Genomic DNA, 24,119 nt, shown 5'->3' with positions numbered 1-24,119 from the left:
TTGTACGTCCCTTCCGCCTATCCCCCCATCCTATAGGCTTGCTTGATGATGCCCTCAATGATAATTCTGATCATTTGGGACAATTATTTTTCTGCACTTGTATCCCCCTTCATTAAACATCACATTGTCTTCAGCTGCAGCGGGTATTCTAAACATGGTGATTTCACCAGTCACCATATCGCAGTCCCACCTCTCCTCTCCTACCATTTCTCCATCTTTCCCCTTCCAGCATACCACCCCTGTTCTCTCTCTGTGGTTCTTTTTGTGTCCTGAGCAGTAGCTATATATTCTGTGGTGCAATTGTACTTTTCATTAGCAAATGTACCTGATGCATTCATTAATCACAGAGAATGTAAGGTACTGTATAGGACTATAGGTGGCTCACTGTTTGACTTTTGGGCACATTGGCAGGAATCAAACCTGACATGTCTCAGTTAGGCTATACGCTCCATCCTCTTGATGAGTGAGCAGAAGGGCAACTTTATATCACAATGTGCAGTATCAGTATCAGTATGCAGCATGGCTTCCGCAGTGGCTGCAGTACAGTACCTCTGGAACATTATGGGGGCAGACATGTGCGTGTGTCACCTTGTGTGTGTGTGTGTGTGTGTGTGTGTGTGTGTGTGTGTGTGTGTGTGTGTGTGTGTGTGTGTGTGTGTGTGTGTGTGTGTGTGTGTGTGTGTGTGTGCGCGCTGTAATATGTGTCAGTGAATTGTAGTAGCTTGGTCTGAATATATTTGTATTTTTTAACAGGTGTTCTACTGATCGTAGAGATGAAGGTGAATCCAGCCCCCTCACCCTCTCTCTTGTTCTAACTCATATCTTATATTCCATCTCTCGTCTCTCTCTTTACCTGTTCGTTCTTTCAGAATTCACAAAATTGGAAAGGTTGTCAACTTGAAACATACTCTCTTATTATACCCAAAATAGAAGTACTGCATAGAGAATGAGGGCTCTCATTTATCATGAAAATGTGTGTTTGCGTTGAGAAGCGAGCAAGAGTGAGATTTTAATCATATGTTATCGGATTAGCCCGTTAGGAAGCTGGGCTATGTAAATCTCCCCATTGTCATCTCCAGCTCCTCTGAGACTCATTTGACTGTGACGTGTGTGATTGATACAGTAGCAAAGCTAACGGGTGGGATTTCCAAGCACCTGCCTAGCGTATGACGTAAGGAAAATGGCGTGTGTGTGTGTGTGTGTGTGTGTGTGTGTGTGTGTGTGTGTGTGTGTGTGTGTGTTCTGCCAGGGAGAGGGGATTGGAACCACATATTTAGAACACAGGGTCAGGTCAGCTGTTCTATCTGACCAGAAGCTTTGTTTTTGTGACTTGATTAAATTCTAATCTTTTGATATGGGCTGGCTGCAGATTAATGGTATAACAGGAAGTGCCTTCAGTAATGTGGCTGAGGCGGTGATGTAATGGTGGGAGGCTGCTGCATGATTAAGGCTGGAAACTGTTCAACTTCATTGCCGTGAAAGTAATCTCAGAGAGAGAAAGAGAGAGAGTGGAGGGGGCATGGTGGAGGAGAGGCAAAACAGATCGATCTTTTCAGAGCTCACTAACAGGCCCTCCCTCTTTTAGCACAGATCGAGATAGATCAGTCTATCAGTAGAGGTCGTATTACAAATGTTAGTCTATAGCATCACATGCTTCAATTACAGTACATCGACTTTATAAATTCTGCCTGCTAAGTTAGCCCACACTCAAGTTTAAACTTGAACACACTCAAGTTTAAACTTGTAATTCCGGCGTGCCGCCCGCGTCCTGACAGAGTTACCGTGTGGGGGTCCCTCTACTGTATCCTCTACTGTACTGTCACTGTACTGTACTGGCACACTCAAAATCGTATATACAGCTAATTATGTGCGTGTTTGTGTGTGTGTTTGGTTGCGCACAGGTGGTGAAAAACAACCATGCTCAGACACAGCCAGCCAGCCAGCCACCCACCAACACACAGCTCTGTAAGGGAGTGGTTGCACCAAACACAAAAATAGTTTGATAGAATTTAGCTGTGGATATCTGTTTTTAGAAATGAGCCTCCTTATGTATTCAGAGAATTAAGTTACAATTGATAAACACACAGCTGAAGGTCAGAAGAGACAGTAAGAGGACACCGTCTGCTCAACACACGTGACTAAGAGAACAGAGCCTCTGTCTGCCAGCATCCCTGTTAGTAGCTCCTCTTTGGTACCAGTTTGTTTGTATAGTCCATAAATACTTTGAAATGTAACTGTTTCAAATGAGTAGCATTCCAAATTTTCTGTGACAATATTGTATCGATAGCATATTGTACAGTACACAGTAGATTTGTGTGCAGTTAGTCATATTTTATGTGCCAATGTGTGCAATTCAATACAAAATTATAAAATGATGTGCTCACACAAAAGCTCTGGGTGGTACACAAGAATATAATGCTCTGAAATGGCACTTGATGTCACATGGGAGACCCACATCAGAAACTGTGACCTCTATGTGGGCCTCCCAAGGGTCACGGAGAGGGTCAGAGAGAGAAGGAAGGGGTTGTGTCAGCCTGTCCGGCACTCTGTATTGATGCCGAGCCCACTGATATTGTCTGAGGCAACCAAATTGGTAGGGGAAGGGGCCCCAGTTTACTGTATGTGGACACACTACGGCGTGACAACAGAGCCAATGGGATGATGGGAAGGAGTGGAGTGTGGCGATTCAGAACCAGACACCAAGCTGGTGTCGGCTGGTGTCATCACTGCTTCACAACGTACAGAAGGCTATATACGAAGAATGTGAAAACTTTCATAAAATCATTGTGGGTGTATCGAAAATATATTGGGAAAGCACCAAAAATATTTGTGATAATTGTCAATATCACCCATCCCTACCCCCGCCTCAGACACAGGTATTCTATGAGGCCTATAGGGCAGGAGCCTATCTCCTGTTTCTGTAGCGTGAGGCAGCTTGATGTACAAGTACACCCTCTGGACATGACGCTAGGTCGCAGGGACTGCCAAGCAGGGAGGCACTGGGGGTCCCATTTCTCACAGTCTTTGGTATGACCCGGTGGCCAGGTATTGAACCCTGACCTCATAAGGCCGACACTCTAACCACAAGGCCACTGAGCTGGCCTGGCTCAGACACACCCAGTCATGAATGCTCATCAACTCGGTTCATCCACTGCTCCAACACTCCTAAAGCTTGTGAAGTGGTGATAGTTAAAAAGGAAGGATTCACGTTTGCCATGTCGTGCTGCAGCTTTTCAACTTGGGACCGGATGTGTCTTGTTTCTCATGGCCAGCAACGTTCTGCTCATACAACATTGTATACCAGTTAGGCTTTAACTCACATTGGTCTCATCTTCTCTCCTCTTGTCTGTCCTCGTCTTCCAGATGACACGGTGTCGGCGAGCAGCAACATGGACATGGAGGACCGCGTGTCCCAGCTGGAGCAGAGGCTTCAGCTCCAGGACGACGAGATCCAGCTGCTGAAGGCGGCGCTGGCCGACGCCCTGCGCCGCCTGGGCTTCTGTGAGGAGCAGGGCCTGGGCTCCGGAGCAGTGGGCCTGCAAGCTGCTGGGAGGAGGCCTGTGGTCTCCTCGTCTCCAGCACCGCCTACCAAAGGTATACGCATCACATTGTCTGTAACTCTGGGTTGTTTGTCTCAGTCACGTGGGCAGACAGAGGCTTATTGACCACATTTTCATGGTATGGGGCATATTGTATATTGTTGCTGTCGGGCACATTTCAACTTTGATGTCCTGTTGAACATTAATGCCCTACTTTCTCATACAATAATGTCAAACAAAACCAGCTCAAATAGCCGATCTACAAACTACACTGTGTGTGCGTGTGCACGGATATGTGTGTACAGTGTCAGCTGACCTACAACAATAGATATCATTCTGGATAATGTCCCAAACGTAGTAGTAGTGGATAATATATGTAGGCTACAGTCTTATCAACAGAGAGTATAGTAACTGCTGTCTATCAACAATGGAACAGTTACAATGGTTATTATTAACAGGCATCTGTCATGGTTGTAGTGTACATGTATATTCCAGTAGTACAGAGTCAAGCAGTAGTTAGTAAACAGAACAGAACAGATGTGGATCAGGCTTGGTTGTCGAGCCTGATGGCTACTGACACAAAGTCACTTTGGGGGGTGAAAATTCTATATCCAAAACGTCTCCTTTTCAGGAAATGGGGAAAAGAAAAACTGAGCAATTGAGTCACAAGAGAACACTTTCATTGGTTCAATATGTATAAACCCACGCAGTGCAGTGCACTGGATTTTGTCACTAGGATCAGTATATTTGTTATCTTTAAAAAATAATGGAGGGGGGAATCATTTGACCTTTTTTCTAGCTAAAATTGATTTTTTTGTATCTCTCCAAGTCCGTCAGCTCCTGCAGGCCCTCCCCTCCAGACCCAGTAACGGATATGTCCAACAGAAGCGTCTTCTCTCCTCACCTTCGTCCCCCAAGAAGGAGGTTCTGCAGCTCATTAAGAGGTAAAGACATGTTTCTCACCGGCCCTCTAGTGGTCCATAGCATAATTGCAAGTGATCTATGGGTGGGGAAAAAGCTTTAAAATAAACATGTGTCAGAAATGTCCCTTTACAGAATACAATTGAGTGTTTTCTCTTAATTCTCTTCTCTTCTCTTCTCTTCTCTTCTCTTCTCTTCTCTTCTCTTCTCTTCTCTTCTCTTCTCTTCTCTTCTCTTCTCTTCTCTTCTCTTCTCTTCTCTTCTCTTCTCTTCTCTTCTCTTCTCTTCTCTTCTCTTCTCTTCTCTTCTCTTCTCTTCTCTTCTCTTCTCTTCTCTTCTCTTCTCTTCTCTTCTCTTCTCTTCTCTTCTCTTGTCTTGTCTTGTCTTGTCTTGTCCTCTCCTCTCCTCTCCTCTCCTCTCCTCTCCTCTCCTCTCCTCTCCTCTCCTCTCCTCTCCTCTCCTCTCCTCTCCTCTCAGGAAGAGTATGTCTATAGAACGCCTTACCCTAGTGAAAAGGGAGATGGGAGGAGAGAGCACCAGAAGTCGCACCACGTCTTCCAGTAGTTCCACCTGTGGCAAGAGGTAACGCTCATACTCACTCACTCAGACGTGTTCAGTTGACAATTAAACTGCCTTGCACAGAATAAGAATATTTCTGTAAATAGTGTGTGTAAGACATTTTTCTAAAATGTCCACTTTTTGTGGATTATGAAGATGGAGACTCTACTTCAGCCATGGCCCATATACACAAATTCAGTCATACTCACACTCACCATCTGTCCCCATGTGATGCGTCATTACTGTGAGAGGGTTATCTAATAGTCCAATAAACTTAACTCATGGATTCACAAGATCTGGCATTTTAAGGATTGCCCATATTTATCCCAAATTGAATGGTCATGTGATATGCATATGAACAGCAAAGACATAAATGAAAGCAAATACGACCTGTTACATCACAAATCAGATTCGATCATATCAGTCCGCTGATCGAGGCGCCCCTTGAAGCACAGGCCAGAGGGTTGTCTGTCCTGGAGAATTCTGACGTGTCTCTACTTTTTCAGACACTATATAGGAATCTTTCTGTCACTCTGTGACCTTGCTTGAGCACAGCTCGGGTGCACACTCTTATAAGTACTTTCCCCCATCACATGTCACAAAGGTATATTTATATCCTCTAGGTCTTTGGGGGCGTGGGCAGCAGGTGTGTGGAGGGCTACATCAGGTCATGCGTGGTTGTCATACTAAACTTACTGGTCATTCTGTCTATCCTATACTGTAACATCTATTATGTTATTTTTTACTAATTGACCTTCAACGCTTTTATCTATTCTACGTCTGAGCATAGACATGGTAACACCCCGCCTGCCTCTGATTGGCCTACCGACACTGCCGGCCTTACCAGAGTTTCCTCCGAGGTGGAAGATACATGCTGGATAGTCTGCCGCGAGGTTACTCCGTGGTGGGAAATAAATACATAGTAGGATATAATACAAGAGAATGACTGCTCGGCATGCGCGACTGTAACTTTTATGTTTTGTAGAAGAGGCAAACTAATAAAATGTATACTTCAAAACGCAACAGTATTGCGTGCAGAGAACAGCTGATATACAAGCTTTCATCGCATCGCGGATGCGACTGTTGTGAGCGTAGAGGTCTGTGTGCGCGACACCATCGCGGGACGAAGCATAAATTATACTTGATGGGCTGCAGGTGCGCGTGCAGCCGTGCACAAATAGTCTCTGCTGCCGTGATCATGAGCGCACCTCCAGTTCTTATGACAGCGACTGGAGGTGTGGTTTTGAGGACAACTGTTTTGAATTGCTATTATTGTTCAAACACACAGAAACCAAGGATTATATATTTCAAGGGCGAGAGATCACAATAAAAATCCTAATCATTCTTCCTAAAATAAAAACAGCATCTGAAAGTTTGATGGGGCATTTTTTACACGTGAGTGCAGTTAGAACTTTCCCATTGCCTGTCAGGTATGCCTTGTCACCCTGTGTTGTGTACTGTATATATGGAATACATACACCTGTGATTGATGGATGGATATACAGTATATCTCTGCTGTCCGGAGGAAACCTCATAACTCCAAATTTTTTTAAGGAAATGAATAAAACCTTATATTTTTAAACGGTGCAATACTGCCTCACCCAAGTTGGTTTAGATATTGTCAATTACTTGCATGAGAAGGAGAGAGGTGGTGTACTTAGCGAGGTTAAGAGGTTTTGTCCAATGCGTTTTTTACTACTTTTCATTGGTTCAATATTTTTGAAACAACACACAGACGTAAATGGTGTTCAATAGCACTGATTTATGGGGGGAAATGGAGTTATGAGGTTTCCTCCAGACAGCAACGAATGTACAGTATGTAGCCATTCATTTATCTATTGCACGCACAGTAGCTCATCTTCAGACGTGGAGATTAGAAATGTCCAAGGAGGACAGGAGGAATACACTCTTTGTCTGATGCTCAGGATTATCTGGTTCATGCATTTCACACAAAAGGTGTCATAAAGGACATGGATGCCTGCTGCTTTGTGACAACGGTTTTTAGTTTCTCAGCAGGGTTTAATAATTCAGTGTGCAAACTGTGCATGTGTGCATATGTGTATCAGTCTACACTACAGAGCGACAAAAAAAGGTTTAGCAAAAGGGAGAGATTGAAAGGGGCTAGAGGTAGCGAGAGATGAGAGAGGAAAGAGTTGAATCTGCACATGTGTCAATCTAACAATTACTCATTGTGTGTAACCGTCTAAAATCCACTGCTCAGCACTTGATAATTTGCCTTCTCTAAGTTTTGCATGTCTCTCTAAATTATGCATCAGTGTAATGGACTGTCTGCCTGCCTCTTCAAATGTGACATATTCAGTTCAGTCTGGTTGTAGGCCTAATGGACAGTGTAAAGTCCATCCTTTTACGGTCAATTGAATACAGACCATGGTTGCTTACCAACTGCAAACACAGCTTACGCCTTACGTCTATTTGTGGCACACCAGATACAGTGATTTCCTGCTAGTAGTTTTACTGTGACAACTTCTCCCTTTCCTAACTTACTTATGTTTTTATTCCTTTCATCCTCTCCTCTCCTCTCCTCTCCTCTCCTCTCCTCTCCTCTCCTCTCCTCTCCTCTCCTCTCCTCTCCTCTCCTCTCCTCTCCTCGTCTTGCTGAGGGCATCAAATTTCACTGCTGACTGAAGTGGGTGTGTTTTTGCAAAGAGGGAGGTGGGGGTGGTCTGCAGGTCCAGGAACGGCATTGTGATTGGATGAACAAAACTCCACAGCCAGAGCTATAAAAGTTTCACAGTGAACAAGGAAGTGTCTCTCTCTGTTGCTGTGGTTTCGGACAGTACAGGCTTAGCAAAAACTGCTTTGACAACTGCGAACCTAACGGAACATTCCAACCATGAAGAGAAGGTAAATAGATACTTTAACAGGGCGAGTAGAGTGTTGTGAGCCAAATGGTCATGCATGCTTGGAAGATCTATTCACTAGTATGTTTTTTATGCACTTGAATGTGCTTAATAGAAAATGAAAGTAGGTTAAATATGGATTTGTTTAGGTTATACAGTGATGTACCACAGTATGGAGAGAAGAACAGAATTAGTGATTAACTATACCAGTAACTAAAGTAATTAATTTTGGTTGTATTTTTTGAGGAAGCTGTGCTGTATTTTATATCTGTTTTTGTCACGCAAACCTTTGCTTGATTTCCTCATCCGTGGGTTTGAGTAGGGAGGGGCAGCAGCACAAAAACTGGTTAAATAATGCCGGAATGAACTCTGTATGTCTGTATCCTAATATCTTGCTACAGGATAGGTTACAGTAGATGCTAGTAAGCTTTCATTTAAATTGCTTTCATATTCCAAAAGATGTGTATTGACTTACACAACCATAAGTGCAGTATGTTGGCTTCTTCCAAAATACCAAATGGAATTGAAGTTTAATGAGAATTCCTGAAAGAAAGCATTTATCTTTTGGCACATTGTAATGTTTGTAGCTCTTATGGTCAAAGAATGTTTGTCTTGTCCAAGTTGCATGGTCTGGATTCCTGCAGCTTTTATTCTAATTACAGTGGTTAGTCAGCAAACCAAAATGTCATCTGTGTTCAGTTAACGACAGAGTCAAACATGCACGCATACTCAACCATCTTTGAACAGACGTGCAATAAACATTCCAATTATTTTGTGTGTGGGGGTGGGGGTGGGTGTGGGGGTGGGGGTGGGTGTGTGTGTGTGTGTGTGTGTGTGTGTGTGTGTGTGTGTGTGTCACACAGTGTGCAGGAGGTAGCTAACATACTGGCATACTGTTAGGCTCAGTGGTTCTGTTCGGGAAGCATCATTGATTGGATCCCCTAGTTAACAACATGCATTAAAATATATTGGCTGATCAAGGGCAAGCTTTTAAGTAGGACGTATTCCCCTAGTTGTAGAGCACGTAGTGTTTCCGTTGCAGCAGAGCAACGTTGTATCTTACTTACTGAACGGTTAGACTATTTATCCCTCTGGGTTTCTAAACATTGAGTAATAAATATCAGGCTACATGTTTTCCTCACAAAAGACATAGCGGCATACGTATATTGATTTAGAAAGCAACAGTTCCTATATCACTGCTACAGGGGACAAGATGTCACTGAAATGTGATGATCTATGCACGTCGTAGTACCTCTATTACACCTTCTCTACTTTCATCTCTTGTTCTGGGTTTCATGTTGATCTCTGTGAAAGAAGAAAGAGAGATTCTCTTTGTGTCTGTCTCTCTCTCCCACACACCTGCTCTCTCTTCCTGTACTGTTAAGCCATACACTGTTAGTATACAAAGGGATCTTCAGTCCTTCATGTATTAGCCTGTAGTAGCAAACACACTTGTTTGAAATGGCAAGTCTGATCCTGCAGCTGCCTAATGCCAAATTAGATTAACAGTAAAAAGGAACGCAACTCTGCAGTACTTGAGCCATAATGGACTGGCCATCTTAAATGCAGCAGGCCACACTTAGGTCACAGCATCCATTTGCTTCATCAGATGGAAATGGAATCCATTACCACAGGCCACCCTGTCCCTCTCCAGGGTAATGGATGTTATTTTACTGATTGAGTCCGGGAAGTAAAATCAAGAATGGAACTAGAAAAAGTGCCCCTCTGGGCACAGGTCTCCACAAGGTCAGGTCGCGGCCTCCTGGTGGCACTATAATAGGCCAATGTGAAAAGGGTGACATTTCTTCTTACGCCTTGGATGGCAATTTGAGGCATTTTGTTCCAAAAATGTGTTTTGCAGAAATCGGCCTCATGGTGGCGCTATAACCAGCAGATGTGGAGGGATGCAGGGACAATGTTTTTTACATGGCCTCTAGGGAGTACGCATATACGGATCGATGCAGTTATAGCTAAAAACAGGAATTGGCCTGTTATAGCGTCACCAAGAGGCTGATTTGGGGGGGGAAATTGTGGCATGTCGTCCTCGGCCTAGTGGAAATGTGCGTGCATAATTTCACGGAAATTGCAGACTGTTTGTGATTTGTGGCATTTTTTTAGTCCAGGTAAAACCTAATCATGCATTGAAACGGTCAGTATAATCCAGTACAGTTCATGCCTGGTTAATTTCATTGTGGTCAAAAATATGTTTTCATACTATAATATTTTCTGTAAGAACTGTTTCAAGTGTACAGGAGCCTTGATGATGCCTATATGTGAACAGCTTGAAGGGACTTCTTCAAGGTCAAGGAATATGAATATATTAGTTTTCCAATTGTGGAATGCTATGGTGCCTAATGGCTTTCTATGGATCTCTTAAGAAACCTTCATTGTCTCCACCAGGCCGAAGGCCTAGGGGGGGAGAGTATGTTTTGCACTCCGTCCGTCTGTGTGTGTGTGTGTGTGTGTGTGTCCGTCCTTCCGTCCGTCCGTTATCAGCTAATCTCCGGCACCGTTGGCCCGATCCATGCCAAACTTTGCACACACACTCCCTGGATGCCAACGACGAACCTCTGCCCCAAATATTCCTCAACGGCCTGTTATAGCGCCACCAGGAGGCCACAACCTGACCTGCCCTGGTGGAGACCTGTGCCGACCGATTCCCGATTGGCACTTTGTCTAGTTTTTAGAGTGCAGTCACGCAGAAAATGTGTTACATAAACTGTACAAAACACAAAAGAGCAGACATGCTATTGTCTGCGTTGCATTCCGTCACTCTAGAAACCGTGTATTTGGCTCCCCTGTTTAGTTTTGTTCTGTTCTGCTGCCAGTTGATCCAACATGCTCTGCACTAATTAGTAGCTCAGCATCCATCGCAGAGTCTCATTGGATAGAATCACACCACTCCTCCTCCTGGAAGTACACACACACCCACGAACTCACACACACTCGCACACACTGTACATGCACGCGTGCGCACACACACACACACACACACACACACACACACACACACACACACACACACACACACACACTCGCACACACACTCGCATTCAATTCAAAATTCAAAGGCCTTTTTGGCATGAGGAAACATGGGTTTACATTAACACACACACCACAGTGACCACACACACACACACACACACACACACACACACACACACACACACACACACACTTCAATTCAAAGGGCTTTATTGGCATGAGAAAGCATAGGTTTACTTTAAATTGACACACGCACCCCCCCCCCCCCCCTTCCCACACACAAACACACACACACACACACACACACACACACACACAGACAAGCAGGCCTTTATGTGGCTTTTCCAAAGGGCCGACACCCCGCCTGCTTGCTCTTGGTGAGACTGCAGATCCTACAATCTGCCCTGTGTTTAGCCTTGATCAGACGTTCCCACAGCAGATCAGACAACTGTTAAAGCATATGTGAGGCATAGGGATTTGGGATGGCACAATGGTACCGTGTCCAGCACAGCATCATATCTCGCTTAATGTCTATCAGCATTGCAGTTAGTAAGTTAAAATGATCTTACTGTTTTACAGTCAGTTGATGGCACTGAAATACCTGGAATCCTACTTGTTGTGGACCCATTGGCTTTTGTTCCTTTTGTTTTGCCCCACCTATATTTGTGTATCACATGAAGCACTCGTGTCAACATTTTCAAAAGTGTTTACTGTACTGTATGCCATCTGTCTGCATCTATTGCACATTATCTACAGTATTCCTGGAGGTTTTGTTCTACATGCCGTTTTGCCTCCACAACAGATGGGTTTCAGTGTAAATAGTCACATCTGTTGACTTTTATGGACACTATAGTACCACGGTTGTTTGAACTGAATAAACCGTCCGCTCATATCCCTTATCTCAAGTATCTAACTCCTGTCACCATGGTGATTTCAACCTGCCCGCTGAGGCAGCGTATCCACAGCCTGATTGGTTGACAGCATACTGAAGAGGCTTGATTGGTTGACAGCATAGTGAAATGCCTTGATTGGTTGACATCCTGACGAAGCCTGATTGGTTGACAGCATCCTCACAGAACATGAGGTGGACGTGTCAAACATGCACAGAATGACAGCCTGACAGAATGCTGACAACATGATCTGCAGCACGCGCACGCACACACACACACACACACACACACACACAGAGATGTCATTTTCACTTTACATGCACCTGTTATGTTATCTGTTCTTATCATATTATAGTCTCGTTGTTAGACCGATATGAAAAGGAGCATTAATACCAACATATTGGCAGACTACAGTAACACCACAGAAAGAGCCTCCAAGCAGACCATAAACCAACCGTATAATACCAGGAAGCTCCTCAAATGCAAAGAACGGTGAAGGGTGAATATTTATTGAAGCGTGCAAAACCCTTCAGAATGGCAGCGAGAAGCCAGGGATATAGAAGGCAGTAGGTACATGCAAATCGCCTGCTACAAGTTTTAAACTACTGCAGTGTTCTAACTTAGGCAGCAATAAATGCATGCAGTGCTGTATACATTTAGATATGGGTCAGTGCTGAACTACCTGCAGACATGAATCTGCTGTAGGAATAACGGACACATATTATTACGTATTTATTACACCTTAACCCCACCAGTTTATATATACATGACTGCTCATTTGCTTGCTGTATTTCTATCTCACAATCTCTCACATTATTGCATTCTCTACTCCACTGTCTTATGTTATGCTCTCCTCCCACTGTCATATTAATATCTCTGCCAGTCACGATACTTGGCATAGCACCAGATCATGTGGGTGTTTGTAGGTGGTTGGCAGATTCAGATGAATAAAATAAATGTTATTATAAAACTATTAGCCTACGCCAATGCATGTCTATTAAATGATGTGCTATACTTTTCTGTGCTAATCTGTTGTTCTCAATATAATACACGTGCAGTTACTGATCTACATCTTTGAAGCATAGAATAAGATGTACTTAGGGTGCTCAGGTGGCACACTGGTAAACTCCCACCACTGCAGAGGTTGTGGGTTCAAATCTACCAAGGTGCATCAGCCTTTGTCAAGCGTTTATATACGAACACAATTGGTTCGGGGGAGGGAAGCCGTATAATGTCCTCCTGGTGGGGGCTTCTCACTGGTAGGTGAGTCCGTAGGATAAAACAGCAGTGACAAGTGGGGAGGAAATAATGGACATAATAATGATATTGGGGAGAAAGGAGGTAAAAAAGATAGGATAGGCTGCTTAAAAGGTTGCCAAAAGTTCACATGTCGCAGCGTGAGCTTGTTGTAGTTTGCTATTTTCAGTATGTGATTCATAACAAAGTATGAATCACTATTTAGTGTTCTCTTTAAGGTCATGCTGAGTGTTCTGCAGCCATTATCACTTGCACCGAATGGTCAGGAAACTATACAGTGTGCAGGGCTTTAGCTGTGGTAGAGGTAAATAATTAAATACCTTACAGGCACTCACTGATGCTATGGAATAATGCTACATATGGATGATGACAGCTGACTACAGTATGCCACTGAGTGACATCTGACACTATATACTTAGAACAATACTAATGTTTTTTTTCTTATTTCCGTTTCAGCAAATCTAAAGAATGTACCCTCAATGCGGGTGAGTTGAATTTTGCACCATAGTCTGTGTTGCCTTTATTGCGCATACAGTTACAGTGCATGCATCTGCCAGTCTGAAGTCTGAAAACCATCACTGTTATCAGTTATTTTTTGTAAGGATGCTGTGCAGTGTCTGATCTCTTTCATTCAATTTACTTAATTGAATTGTCAAAAGGCCAATCACCCCTCACAGCCTGCTAACAAGTACAAATGTTATTATCACCCTCTTAGCATCACCATTATCATGTTCATTCATGATCAGAGCTGCACAATTGATGCACTGCAGAGTGGCATGGCCTGAATTTCTGCAAAGTAACAGATTGATTGAATTCATTAACTACTTTAACCATGGTATCCCAAATGTGGGCATATCATTAAAGGCAAATAAAAGAGAAAACTCAAACCTTTTGAAAATTGCATATCTCGAATCATCTTGTATATTAGCTTTATAATTTTCAAAATGAAAAATGTTTTGTGGTTAAAAAGGTATTTTTCCAATTCAGGTAAAAACTACAGCATATTAAAACATGGCAGGCTAAGGCTTTCAAGCAATGTAACTGCAGTCTGCAGCTAATTATAATAATAATAATGGGTTTCGAACTGGCACTATTCTTTTCAACAGTGAGAAGCATAGATAGAGTTGCGCTGGCTAATGATCAACAACAACGTGGCTACATAACAGGTGACGTTATGAAATGTGAGTCTCCTGCCTGCTGGCCAGACTGAGTGACAAAACAAATCCACCGAGCACAGCGAATCAGGCTGGAACCCAGGCTACCATGTGTGTGCCAAATGTGTAAGCCTAGACAGTCACAGTAGTTGACACACTTATATCAAACAAACACATTATTAATTTGATGATCTGCAGCTGCATTTCTTTCATCACAGTGCAGCATGTCATGTTTTTAACCTGAATCAGAAAACTACTAAATTAGCCAAGGGTTTTTTCACCCTTTAAAGTTTAAAGGGACACTTCACCCCCTGTAAAAAGTCCTGGAGAGATATTGGCCCGAGGTCGAACAAAAAAAAGTGCATACCCCCTGCCCTATTCCACATCTCTCTGCCCCTCTCACACACACCCCTCTCACCCCCCACCCTCTCTCTCTCTCTCCCTCCAGAGGATGGCTATGTGAGGATGTTTCTGCGGGGCCGTCCTGTGACCATGCATGTGCCAGACGATCAGAAGGACAGCTACAATCTGGACCAGAAGGTGTCGCTGCCGGACCACAAACTCAAACTGCAGTGGGTGTATCCTTCAGATGTGTGAGAGGAGGAGCAGGAGGAGGAGGAGGAGGAGGAGGAGGGGGCTCAGGTCTGGATATTACAACTGGCAAGAAATGTGCATTGATGCGCAGAGCTTAAACCGCCATTAAAAATAGGATCCTAACACATTTATTTTAAAATTAACTGTTACTTAACCAACATTTTTTGGGCATCATTTAGATTAGAAAATAGTGAAGGTCACAATGTATCCATCATGCGGAATGTTGCAAACTTGGAGATGGACTGATTTAGAAATGATTTAATGATTATTCACATTATTCTTATTCTTATTACGACATCCCCAAATCCTTGGGATGCCAGACATTAGTGTGGCACTTGTTGAAATCCTTCAGTAGTAAGTAAGCTTGGGTTTAACAGCTCAAAAGTACAGGCTTAATAATGCTCAATTATTATAATAGTATGATTGGCCTTTAAGAATTCTGAACCTGTTATTTGAAGTCACCCCTTGCTGTGTGAGTATGAGCTAAGTGCAGGCAGTCCTGTTCAGCTCCTTAACCCCGTACTGCTGAGCAGGTATGGCTACCGAGGCCGCGACTGTCGCTCCAACCTCTACCTGCTGCCCACGGGAGAGATCGTCTACTTCAACGCCTCTGTGGTGGTGCTGTACAACACCGAGGAACAGCAGCAGAGACACTACCTGGGCCACAATGATGATGTCAAATGGTGAGATGGTGGTGGGAATAACCTGCAAAATGTGATTCCATCACTTACTGTAAGCCCTATTTCATACTGCACTTCACCAAAATTGCTCATAACATGGCACGATGCGTTGTGATGTTATAGATCGGATATTTTCCCTACTTCCCTATTAAGTTGTGCAACATGTTTGGAAACATTTAGCCTAGAATGCCCCAAATAGGGACACCACGTTAAACGTGGTTAGAAGACAATACAGCACTATAACTAGCGTTTTAAAGATTGTTCTAATTCAAGTGGATGGCAGAGTCTAGTCCACAATTTTTTGTTTTTTAGTTTTAGTCTCTCAGGTAGCCCGGAGAGGCATCCATGTCTCACATCAACAAAGCTGTGAAAAACTTAAACTCATTGAAAGTCGCATTATAGTAAAAGACTTCACAGAAAAAAGTTTCTGGAGTCGTTGCCATAGAGAACTAGCCCTCTGGCATTTTGTTTTACAATACAAAATGACAACTACTCCAGTGTATTAAGGTGTGTACACTTGAAGACAAAAATATCATGCCGTCTTATGATTTTAAATCCTACATTTGTCCTATACAGCTCGCATCCTGTTTTACTCTCAGCTCCACCTTCTCTTTAAACAAACGTCTCCTGATCATCGACACAGGGATTAAATATGATATTTGGTTATGCAAATCATTCTGGCAGACTTTGACTTTTACAGTAGAGGGAAAATAATATAGTTATAACTTCTATCACACGCAGTGCCAGTAACTGAACGTACGATAGAGCGGGCTGTTCAGTATGAATAGAACATAGATACTGTACAGTACATGTTTTGTGAATGAATATCTACCATTCGAATAGATAAAAAATGTTAATATACCTCAAATACATGTAACATGGATGAATGCATGCAGCATAAATGCTTACAGTGTATGCATACACATACTGTGCATTTGTCTGTCTAACAATGACTATGAATGGTTTGCTGACATTTGTCAAGCATACCATTTAACTCATTATGTGTGACCTAGTGTGAGCTAGTGTCATTAACTCTTCTTTTAATAGTTTTCTTGTTTGTTTTTGATGAGTGTTTGTTTACATGAGCTTTAGTAAAGGATCAAGCGTTTAGGATTTGACATCATCTGACATGCTCATTAGTGTATAAACACTCTTGGTCTCCAAGGAATTATGGGAAAAATACTCATATCTCTACAGGGAATACATGAATTCCTCTCTTCCCTGACAGTAGAGACCATTATTGCAGCCCTTGCTTATGCATTGTTTCTGCCGACATTTCCTTCTTAAACGTGAACTACAGTCCAGACAAATTATCGACCGATACATTTTACAAACATTATGCAAATTGGTATACTATACAGTGTACTAGTATACTATATATACTGTATATTTTTGGAAAATGTATCAAAAAATGTGTTTTCCTGGTGATCAATTGATGTTGTGTTGGAAAGCTTGAGAATCAGTAAGGGTAGTCTTCACTTGTTGTTTTCATTCCCTCTACGGGAGGTGTGTAAATAATATATTGGGGATATGCACTGCACTCTAAACCTTTTTATTTTCTTCTCTCTAGCTTGGGTGTGCATCCAGACATGGTTACCATAGCAACGGGGCAAGTGGCAGGGACTTCTAAAGACGGCAAGGTAGTTAAAGGGAGCACATTGCACCTTCTGAATCATGTTTCAGTCACCATTATAATAATAACACAGCCTCTCTTCTTCCCTTGCGTCTATGTGTGCCTTCTTATCTTCTCATTCAATTCAGTCGGTAAGGACCTTTGACCTGTGTTACCTGACCAGCCTATATCCTTCATTTTTTGCCCCCATCTGTTTCGCCTTCGCTTCCAATGTATTTATTATGGCAATTTTGTAGTCTGCTTGTATAGTCCCTTCTCACTGCTGACCCCTACTGGTTTGTTCATTAGAGAGGACCTTGCCATCTTGAATTCAAGTTTATTTTATAAATCTTTAGTTGCGTACATGCGTGCGTGCGTGCGTCATTTTGCCATGTATGTTGAGGAACCCTCAGATCCAGACTCGGACATTCACCCTAACCCATTAATGTCATCATTCATCTCTGAGTTTTCACCTTTCACTTGGCAGCATGTCTCCTTGTAATGCACTAATACCACATACATACTGTATAGGTTTATAATAAATGAAGGTGGTTTTAATGTCATTCCTTCATGTGTTTGTCCGTGGGCAGCTGCTGAACCCTCACGTGCGTGTCTGGGACTCTGTGAGCCTCAACACCCTCCATGTGATTGGGATGGGAGGGTTCGACAGGGCTGTCACCTGTGTAGCCTTCTCCAAGTCGGTACGCCTGCCTATCCACCTTTCTTCACTGTAAACGCTTCAGTGTTAATCTAACCCATTACGATCTGAGGCTGATTCTATAAATGCTGCATGAATCGGTAGTTCTCACATTTTCAAGATATGTAAAAAATGTTCAAAAATAGTAGATGTACAAGCTTGCAGCGTGGCAGGAATGGACACCCTTTGATTCAGTATTATGATAGACTCTCTTTCTTAATGGTTCAAATATGATAGCATTTGAATGTTCAACAGCATACTTTTTCTGAATCGACTGTGTTGACAATGTTCTCACCCCAGTACATTTCCGCTGTTGAGACTACAGTTCACAGAAATGGCTTTTAATAAATGAAATAACATCTGTTAACAGGAAATTAAAAAGTCCTTGCCAGAGGATTTGCAATATAATTATCTATTTTTTCTTCTTGTTTTTTTTGCTCAAGGAATGTGAAAGATATGCTATTGTATGATGGTTTATTTATATTTTCTTTACGGTGTGGCTCTGCAGGACTGCAGGAGGCTAGCCATCTACAGGTCTGTATGTTTGTCATTGTCGTTAGTTTTTCTGGAGTTAATCTCAAATCTCCGCTCCACAGAATGGAGGAGCCCACCTCTGTGCTGTGGACGATGCTAACGATCACATCCTGTCAGTGTGGGACTGGCAGAAGGAGAAACAACTGGCTGATGTCAAGGTAACCTGACCTTTCGATCCCTGGAACCTCCCCCCAGGCGTCCCATCCCTTTTTCAATCCCTAATCAAATTTAAAGGAAGATGTACTGTACAAATAAACCCCCCTCTCATCTTCCCAGTGCTCCAATGACTCGGTGCTGGGGGCAGTGTTCCACCCCATGGATGCCAACCTGATTGTCACATGTGGAAAGTCTCACCTCAACTTCTGGACCATGGAGGGAAACACACTCACCAAGAGGCAGGGTCTTTTTGAGGTGTGTCCTTCTTTTGGAGCTATAGTACTTTACTCTTGTCAGTTTAACACACTTATGTTAACCTCACTACTGCGATGGCGCTAAACTGGCACCAATCCTGTAGCTTAATCCTAGAAATCAGCCCGCGTCCTCCCCGACACCAGGGTCTAAACTTGTATCTCCAACCATATCTCCTAGTTATATTGTATTGACATACTCTAGCATGCAGATTACTCAATATAATTGTATTCTTTGAAATAAATTCTGGGTGGGACACTGTAATTAAGTAACAATAAGTAATATTTGTATGTATATTTTACTCACTCTTTCCTTATAGAAAAATGAGAAGCCCAAGTATGTGTTATGTGTTGCCTTTGCTGAGAACGGAGATGCTATCACTGGAGACTCCAGTGGAAACATCTTTGTCTGGGCCAAAGGTAAACATCCTTCATCTTTACACCCCTCCATCGTTTCACAGCGATTTCAGGATTTCAAATTTAAATGTCACTAACATGATGATTGGTGCGATTTGAAAGGTGCTAAATAAATACAATTCATTATCATTATCTTTCTCTTTGATCAGGTGGTAACCGGATCAGCCAGGTGGTGTCGGGGGCCCACGAGGGTGGGATATTCTCTGTGTGCGTTCTGAAGGACGGCACGGTGGTCTCTGGAGGAGGGAAGGACCGCCGTGTGGTCCTGTGGGACCATGACTATGGCAAACAGTCAGAGATGGAGGTGAGGCAACAGACACTACAGCAGAGTACTTTACTTATTAATCAGTGATGGAAAAGGTTAAGTGATGGCAATCAAACAGACGTTCATAAATCAGAAGTCTCTTTTTCATGAATGGAGGGGCATCTATATGTAAAGTTAGATCAAGGTCAAGATTCAAGGTTCTTTATTATTTGTCTCCCGAGGAAGAAATTTGTCTTAGTTAAAGGGCCCGCATAAGCGTAGCCCTTATGCCGCAGTGCAGTGCCAATTTAGTATTTAGCAATGCTGGTGAATTGTATACAAAGGAGTTTTACAATTTATTTCAAAGGACACAGTTGTCACAGAAAAACATTATTTCCACTTAGCAGTGCTTGTACCCATTATGCTATCCTCCGAAAAACATTATTTCCACTTAGCAGTGCTTGTACCCATTATGCTATCCTCTTAGCAGTGCTTGTACCCATTATGCTATCCTCTGCCATATTTGATGAATTAACAACATTAGTATAAATCCATGTCATGATTGGTGGCTATGTACACGAAGGTACGTCAATTGGCCCGTTTATGTTGTTGGTGCTGTCATCGTTTCAAATTCTGCTTGATCTGTATCATACTGTCATGTGTACTAACACTACGAGAACAAATCACAATGATACTGTATACGGCAGCTTAGAATAAAATGGTCCTATACATAAAAAAATAAAATATAGGCTATAATAATTTCTCTCCAGCAAAATAACTTCCGGGTATGATGATGATGTCACACGCATACCCTACTGCTACAAGTACGATGCGCTAATACTTTGTTTTAATACTAAGTGCTACCACCAATACACGTACTACTGTTGCAACTAGGCCAATGAACATTTTGAGACACGGTACCTCATGCACCGTTGTGTTGTTGTTTATCTCAGGTGGTTAGTGCTGGACACTGACGCAAGAGATCTGTGCATACTGACGGCAATGAGATGATAAAATATAGGCTATAATAATTTCTCTCCAGCAAAATGAGTACATTTCACAAAGAAATCTAGGGTAGGTTAAATTGATTTAACAGACAAGTTACAAGTATTTTCTGTGTGTCCAGGTTGGGGACTCGTTTGGCCCGGTGCGAGCTCTGGCCGAAGGCAAACCAGGAGAGTTGTTCATAGGAACCACTAAGAATGCTATCATCAGGGCCGCCTTCCCTGACACACTCACTCCTATTGTGCAGGTAGGTGCATGCGCGCACACACACTCACACACACACACACACACACACACACACACACACACACACACACACATACACACACACAATCGTACTTTTCTCTAAAGCTAAGGAATCACACCATTGTTGTTCATAGTTGTCCTTCTTTTACACTTGACATTCCCATTCCCTCTGTCACTCTCATTCTATCCCTTCTCTCCCTCACAGGGACACACAGATGAGTTGTGGGGATTGGATGTCCATCCTTCCATGGAGCAGTTTGTCTCCTGTGCCCAGGACAAGCAGGTCCACCTCTGGGACACTAACTCCCACCAGCCCCTGTGGAGCAAGACTATTGAGGTGGGAAGGGGTTGGGGGACATACTACATATACTGCTGCTACTATCGTGCTACTACTGTAACAGTACTATTGCTATTTCTGATAGTAGAATTACTACTGTTACAGCTACAGTACTATTGCTACTGTAATAGTACTGTAGTACTAATAGTACTGCCAATACTATTGCTACTAGCACCATAGCTGTCAATTCTGTTAATGGTACTGTAATATTATAAGTATCACTACTACTAGTAATAGTGTTTCCTAAACAGGAGAGGGTGAGTTGTTTCTGTTAGTTGTGTCATTTCTTTAAAAGAAAAGGATTCCTTTACACATCTTTGGAGTATGTAGAAACTATTTTATTACAAAAGCACATTTGACCTTGTCGTCCTTCACAGTTTGTAGTGTACTGTGAGGCCCCATTCACAGCAACAATGGCAGAGTCTGCAATGGCATGGTCCTGTTGTGTTGTTGATTGGCTATCACAGTACATTCACTACATTGCTAGTTAATGTTGCAAATGTTATCCTGCAAATGTTGAACTAGTCTAGTTTTTACTGCACAACATTGCATTGTTTCATTGTGTTGCTATGCAACAAGCTGCTTTCTGCACCATCAAAGGCCATGCAATGCATGGGAAAACATCTGCTGTTTCCACAAAGAAAACCACAGTGTTCTTTTGTGAATTGAGTGTCACTGCCGGTACACACTAATTTGAGTCTAGGGATTTCTCTGAACATAAATACACTCCAAGTTCTTGCAAACAAATGTGAGTGAAATAAACAAAATGTGAAGCATTTCTCCTCTCATCTCGCCTTGTTGCAGGACCCAGGGAGGTCTGCAGGGTTCCATCCTAGTGGAGAAGTCCTGGCTGTGGGGACCACCACTGGAAGGTAACCCCTTACATCGCTTTAACTTAACTCAAGCCGGAAGTTTGGTTTTCAAGAGTCGAGGAAGAAAACAACAGCTCTATTGAATACTGTATGTGCATCCCTAAACTGAACGTATAGTACTACTGTACCTGCAAATCTTACAATAAATGCACCACGTCTCTGTACAGTATGTGTGCGCATGTGCCGTGTGTGCGTCAGGCGCGGAGCCAGTATTGTTTTTCATGAATAAGGCATAGCCAATACGACGTAGGCACCCTGCGTTTTCGCATAACTTCCGGGTATGGTGACATTGTCACACGCATACCCTACTGCTGATACCCTACTACTGATTTCTAATCCTATTGCTACAAGTAGGACTTACTACTGATACACTGATACTTTGACAAGTGCTACCACCAATACACGTACTACTGTTGCAACTAGGCCAATGGACATTTTGAGACACGGTACCTCATGCACCATTGTGTTGTTGTTGTTGTTTGTCTCAGGTGGTTAGTGCTGGACACTGACACAAGAGATCTGGTTTCTATGCATACTGACGGCAATGAGATGATCTCCAATGTTAAGTACTCTCCAGGTACAGCAGCATGTCATCATATAATTCTGCATCTGAACCAGGAATGCCTTTCAGAAACATCTGAAAGCAATGCCTTGCTCTATTCTCTTGCATGCATGCATTATTATCATATTAATCTTTATATGTATGTGACTACACCACTTATAAAAGGTGTTCTAATCATCCCTCTGAAAATATATTGTCAGTATTGGGTAACTCGTCTCACCTACTCTATCCTGTTCACAGATGGTAACTTCCTGGCAGTGGGTTCCCATGACAACTTTGTTTACATCTATGCAGTGACTGAGAATGGCAGAAAGTACAGCCGTGTAGGGAAATGTACCGTAAGTACAGTAGTAGCACACACTTTTACCTACTGACTGCTGTTCACTTCCATTCTAAAATTAAAGTTAAATGTGTCCTAAAAATATTACAAATCACACCCGTGTGAAGTGAGGGGCGCTCTTATCATCGTACATCATCAAGAATCATCTCATTCAGGCCAATCACAATTTGCGTCCTCACTTTTGTCTTCAATGTTTGTGTTTGCACAAACACTCAAAACTGGCCATTCATTGTAAATGGCATTCAATGTTTGTGTGCAAGACATTTGGTGCTGATCAGTATTCACTGCTTGCGAGACACAGATCCATTTCTAGACACGATGCCTGCCCTGCTAAAGCACACTATTGTAAGCCAGTAACATCCCACTGAGAGTGCATACAGTACAGTACTCTAAGTCCTTCCAACGCCATGCAATGTTCATGATTTCCACATGTCGGAGAGTTCAGCACTCTATTTGTTCAGTGGTTGGAAATGAGCTCTCCAAGCATGCCAATTTTGTTTGATTGGGCCAATAATGTCTGCCAAATGTCCGCCAAAGTTTCACACCCCTCTTTGAGCAATCACTGTGAAAAGTAAAGACGTTTTTCTTGGCCCCATGAGCAAAATTTCCACAAAGCTTCATCCAAATCCAATCATAACCTTTGGAGATATCCTGCTAACCTGATCAAATATAACCCCCTTCCAACTTCCTTACCTCCGCAAATGGAGTTGGAGTTAACAGCATTTGTGCAACACCCAATATGGAGTGTGATCCCCCTGTAATTGGTCTGCATCTAGTATGTCTAGATTCATGTTACAGTGTGCTGCTTTATATTGGCTATGTGTGGCTCCAAGTAACACTAAAGCCTGATTCATACTTACGGCCGGGCTACACTAGGGACGGAACTGAAACCGTACGCAGCTATGGCTGCACCAACAATTTGTCCGTCCCGCAGGGAGTTCTGTATTTACTGTTTTTTTTGGGCGAAAGGCTGCTTTACGCCCATGGACACTTGGAAAAACAGAGCACTTGCGTAAAAATAATGATTCACACGCGCTGCGCGGAGCCTATGCACAACCTGCGTACCAGTGTAGCCTGGGTCTTGATCATATCCACTTTGCTTTTTTCAGTGCAGGAGTAATAATTTGGTTTCTTCAGTGCATGAGTATTAACTTGCTTTCTTTAGTGTCGGAGTATTGTTTTCATATTTTGGCATAACACTGATATTACCTCTTCCCCTGTAGGGCCATTCAAGCTTTGTCACCCATCTGGACTGGTCGAAAGATAGCGAGTACCTCGTCACCAACTCAGGAGATTATGAAATCCTCTTCTGTAAGTCTTAAAAAAATAAAATAATCATACAGTACATGTAACAGGACATGCACATGTACTACACAAAGGCATCTGCTTCCTAGAGGCCAAGGAAAA

General features: G+C 42.8%; 1 protein-coding gene across 3 annotated transcripts in view; it reads left to right on the top strand.

Annotated features, from left to right (window-relative positions):
* Nucleotides 1-24,119, top strand: part of eml2 (EMAP like 2) — a 30,946-nt gene that overhangs the window by 4,522 nt on the left and 2,305 nt on the right. For 2 of the 3 annotated variants that reach the window (XM_080772545.1, XM_080772547.1), the window contains exons 2-19: nucleotides 3,364-3,594; nucleotides 4,369-4,483; nucleotides 4,938-5,042; nucleotides 13,468-13,496; nucleotides 14,614-14,743; nucleotides 15,293-15,442; nucleotides 17,010-17,082; nucleotides 17,642-17,752; nucleotides 18,345-18,440; nucleotides 18,559-18,693; nucleotides 19,010-19,109; nucleotides 19,256-19,410; nucleotides 20,477-20,602; nucleotides 20,807-20,938; nucleotides 21,743-21,810; nucleotides 22,299-22,387; nucleotides 22,613-22,710; nucleotides 23,936-24,023. In XM_080772545.1, coding sequence (XP_080628671.1) covers nucleotides 3,364-3,594; nucleotides 4,369-4,483; nucleotides 4,938-5,042; nucleotides 13,468-13,496; nucleotides 14,614-14,743; nucleotides 15,293-15,442; nucleotides 17,010-17,082; nucleotides 17,642-17,752; nucleotides 18,345-18,440; nucleotides 18,559-18,693; nucleotides 19,010-19,109; nucleotides 19,256-19,410; nucleotides 20,477-20,602; nucleotides 20,807-20,938; nucleotides 21,743-21,810; nucleotides 22,299-22,387; nucleotides 22,613-22,710; nucleotides 23,936-24,023 — 2,031 coding nt within the window. The remainder of the gene's footprint in view (nucleotides 1-3,363; nucleotides 3,595-4,368; nucleotides 4,484-4,937; nucleotides 5,043-13,467; nucleotides 13,497-14,613; nucleotides 14,744-15,292; nucleotides 15,443-17,009; nucleotides 17,083-17,641; nucleotides 17,753-18,344; nucleotides 18,441-18,558; nucleotides 18,694-19,009; nucleotides 19,110-19,255; nucleotides 19,411-20,476; nucleotides 20,603-20,806; nucleotides 20,939-21,742; nucleotides 21,811-22,298; nucleotides 22,388-22,612; nucleotides 22,711-23,935; nucleotides 24,024-24,119) is intronic. The other variant, XM_080772546.1, reaches the window with a different exon arrangement.

Source organism: Protomyctophum bolini (assembly GCF_963924005.1).
Source record: "Protomyctophum bolini genome assembly, chromosome: 9".
NCBI classification, from domain to species: Eukaryota; Metazoa; Chordata; class Actinopteri; order Myctophiformes; family Myctophidae; genus Protomyctophum; species Protomyctophum bolini.
The sequence above is the reverse complement of the archived record's forward strand: the minus strand, read 5'-3'. Positions and strand labels throughout refer to the sequence as shown.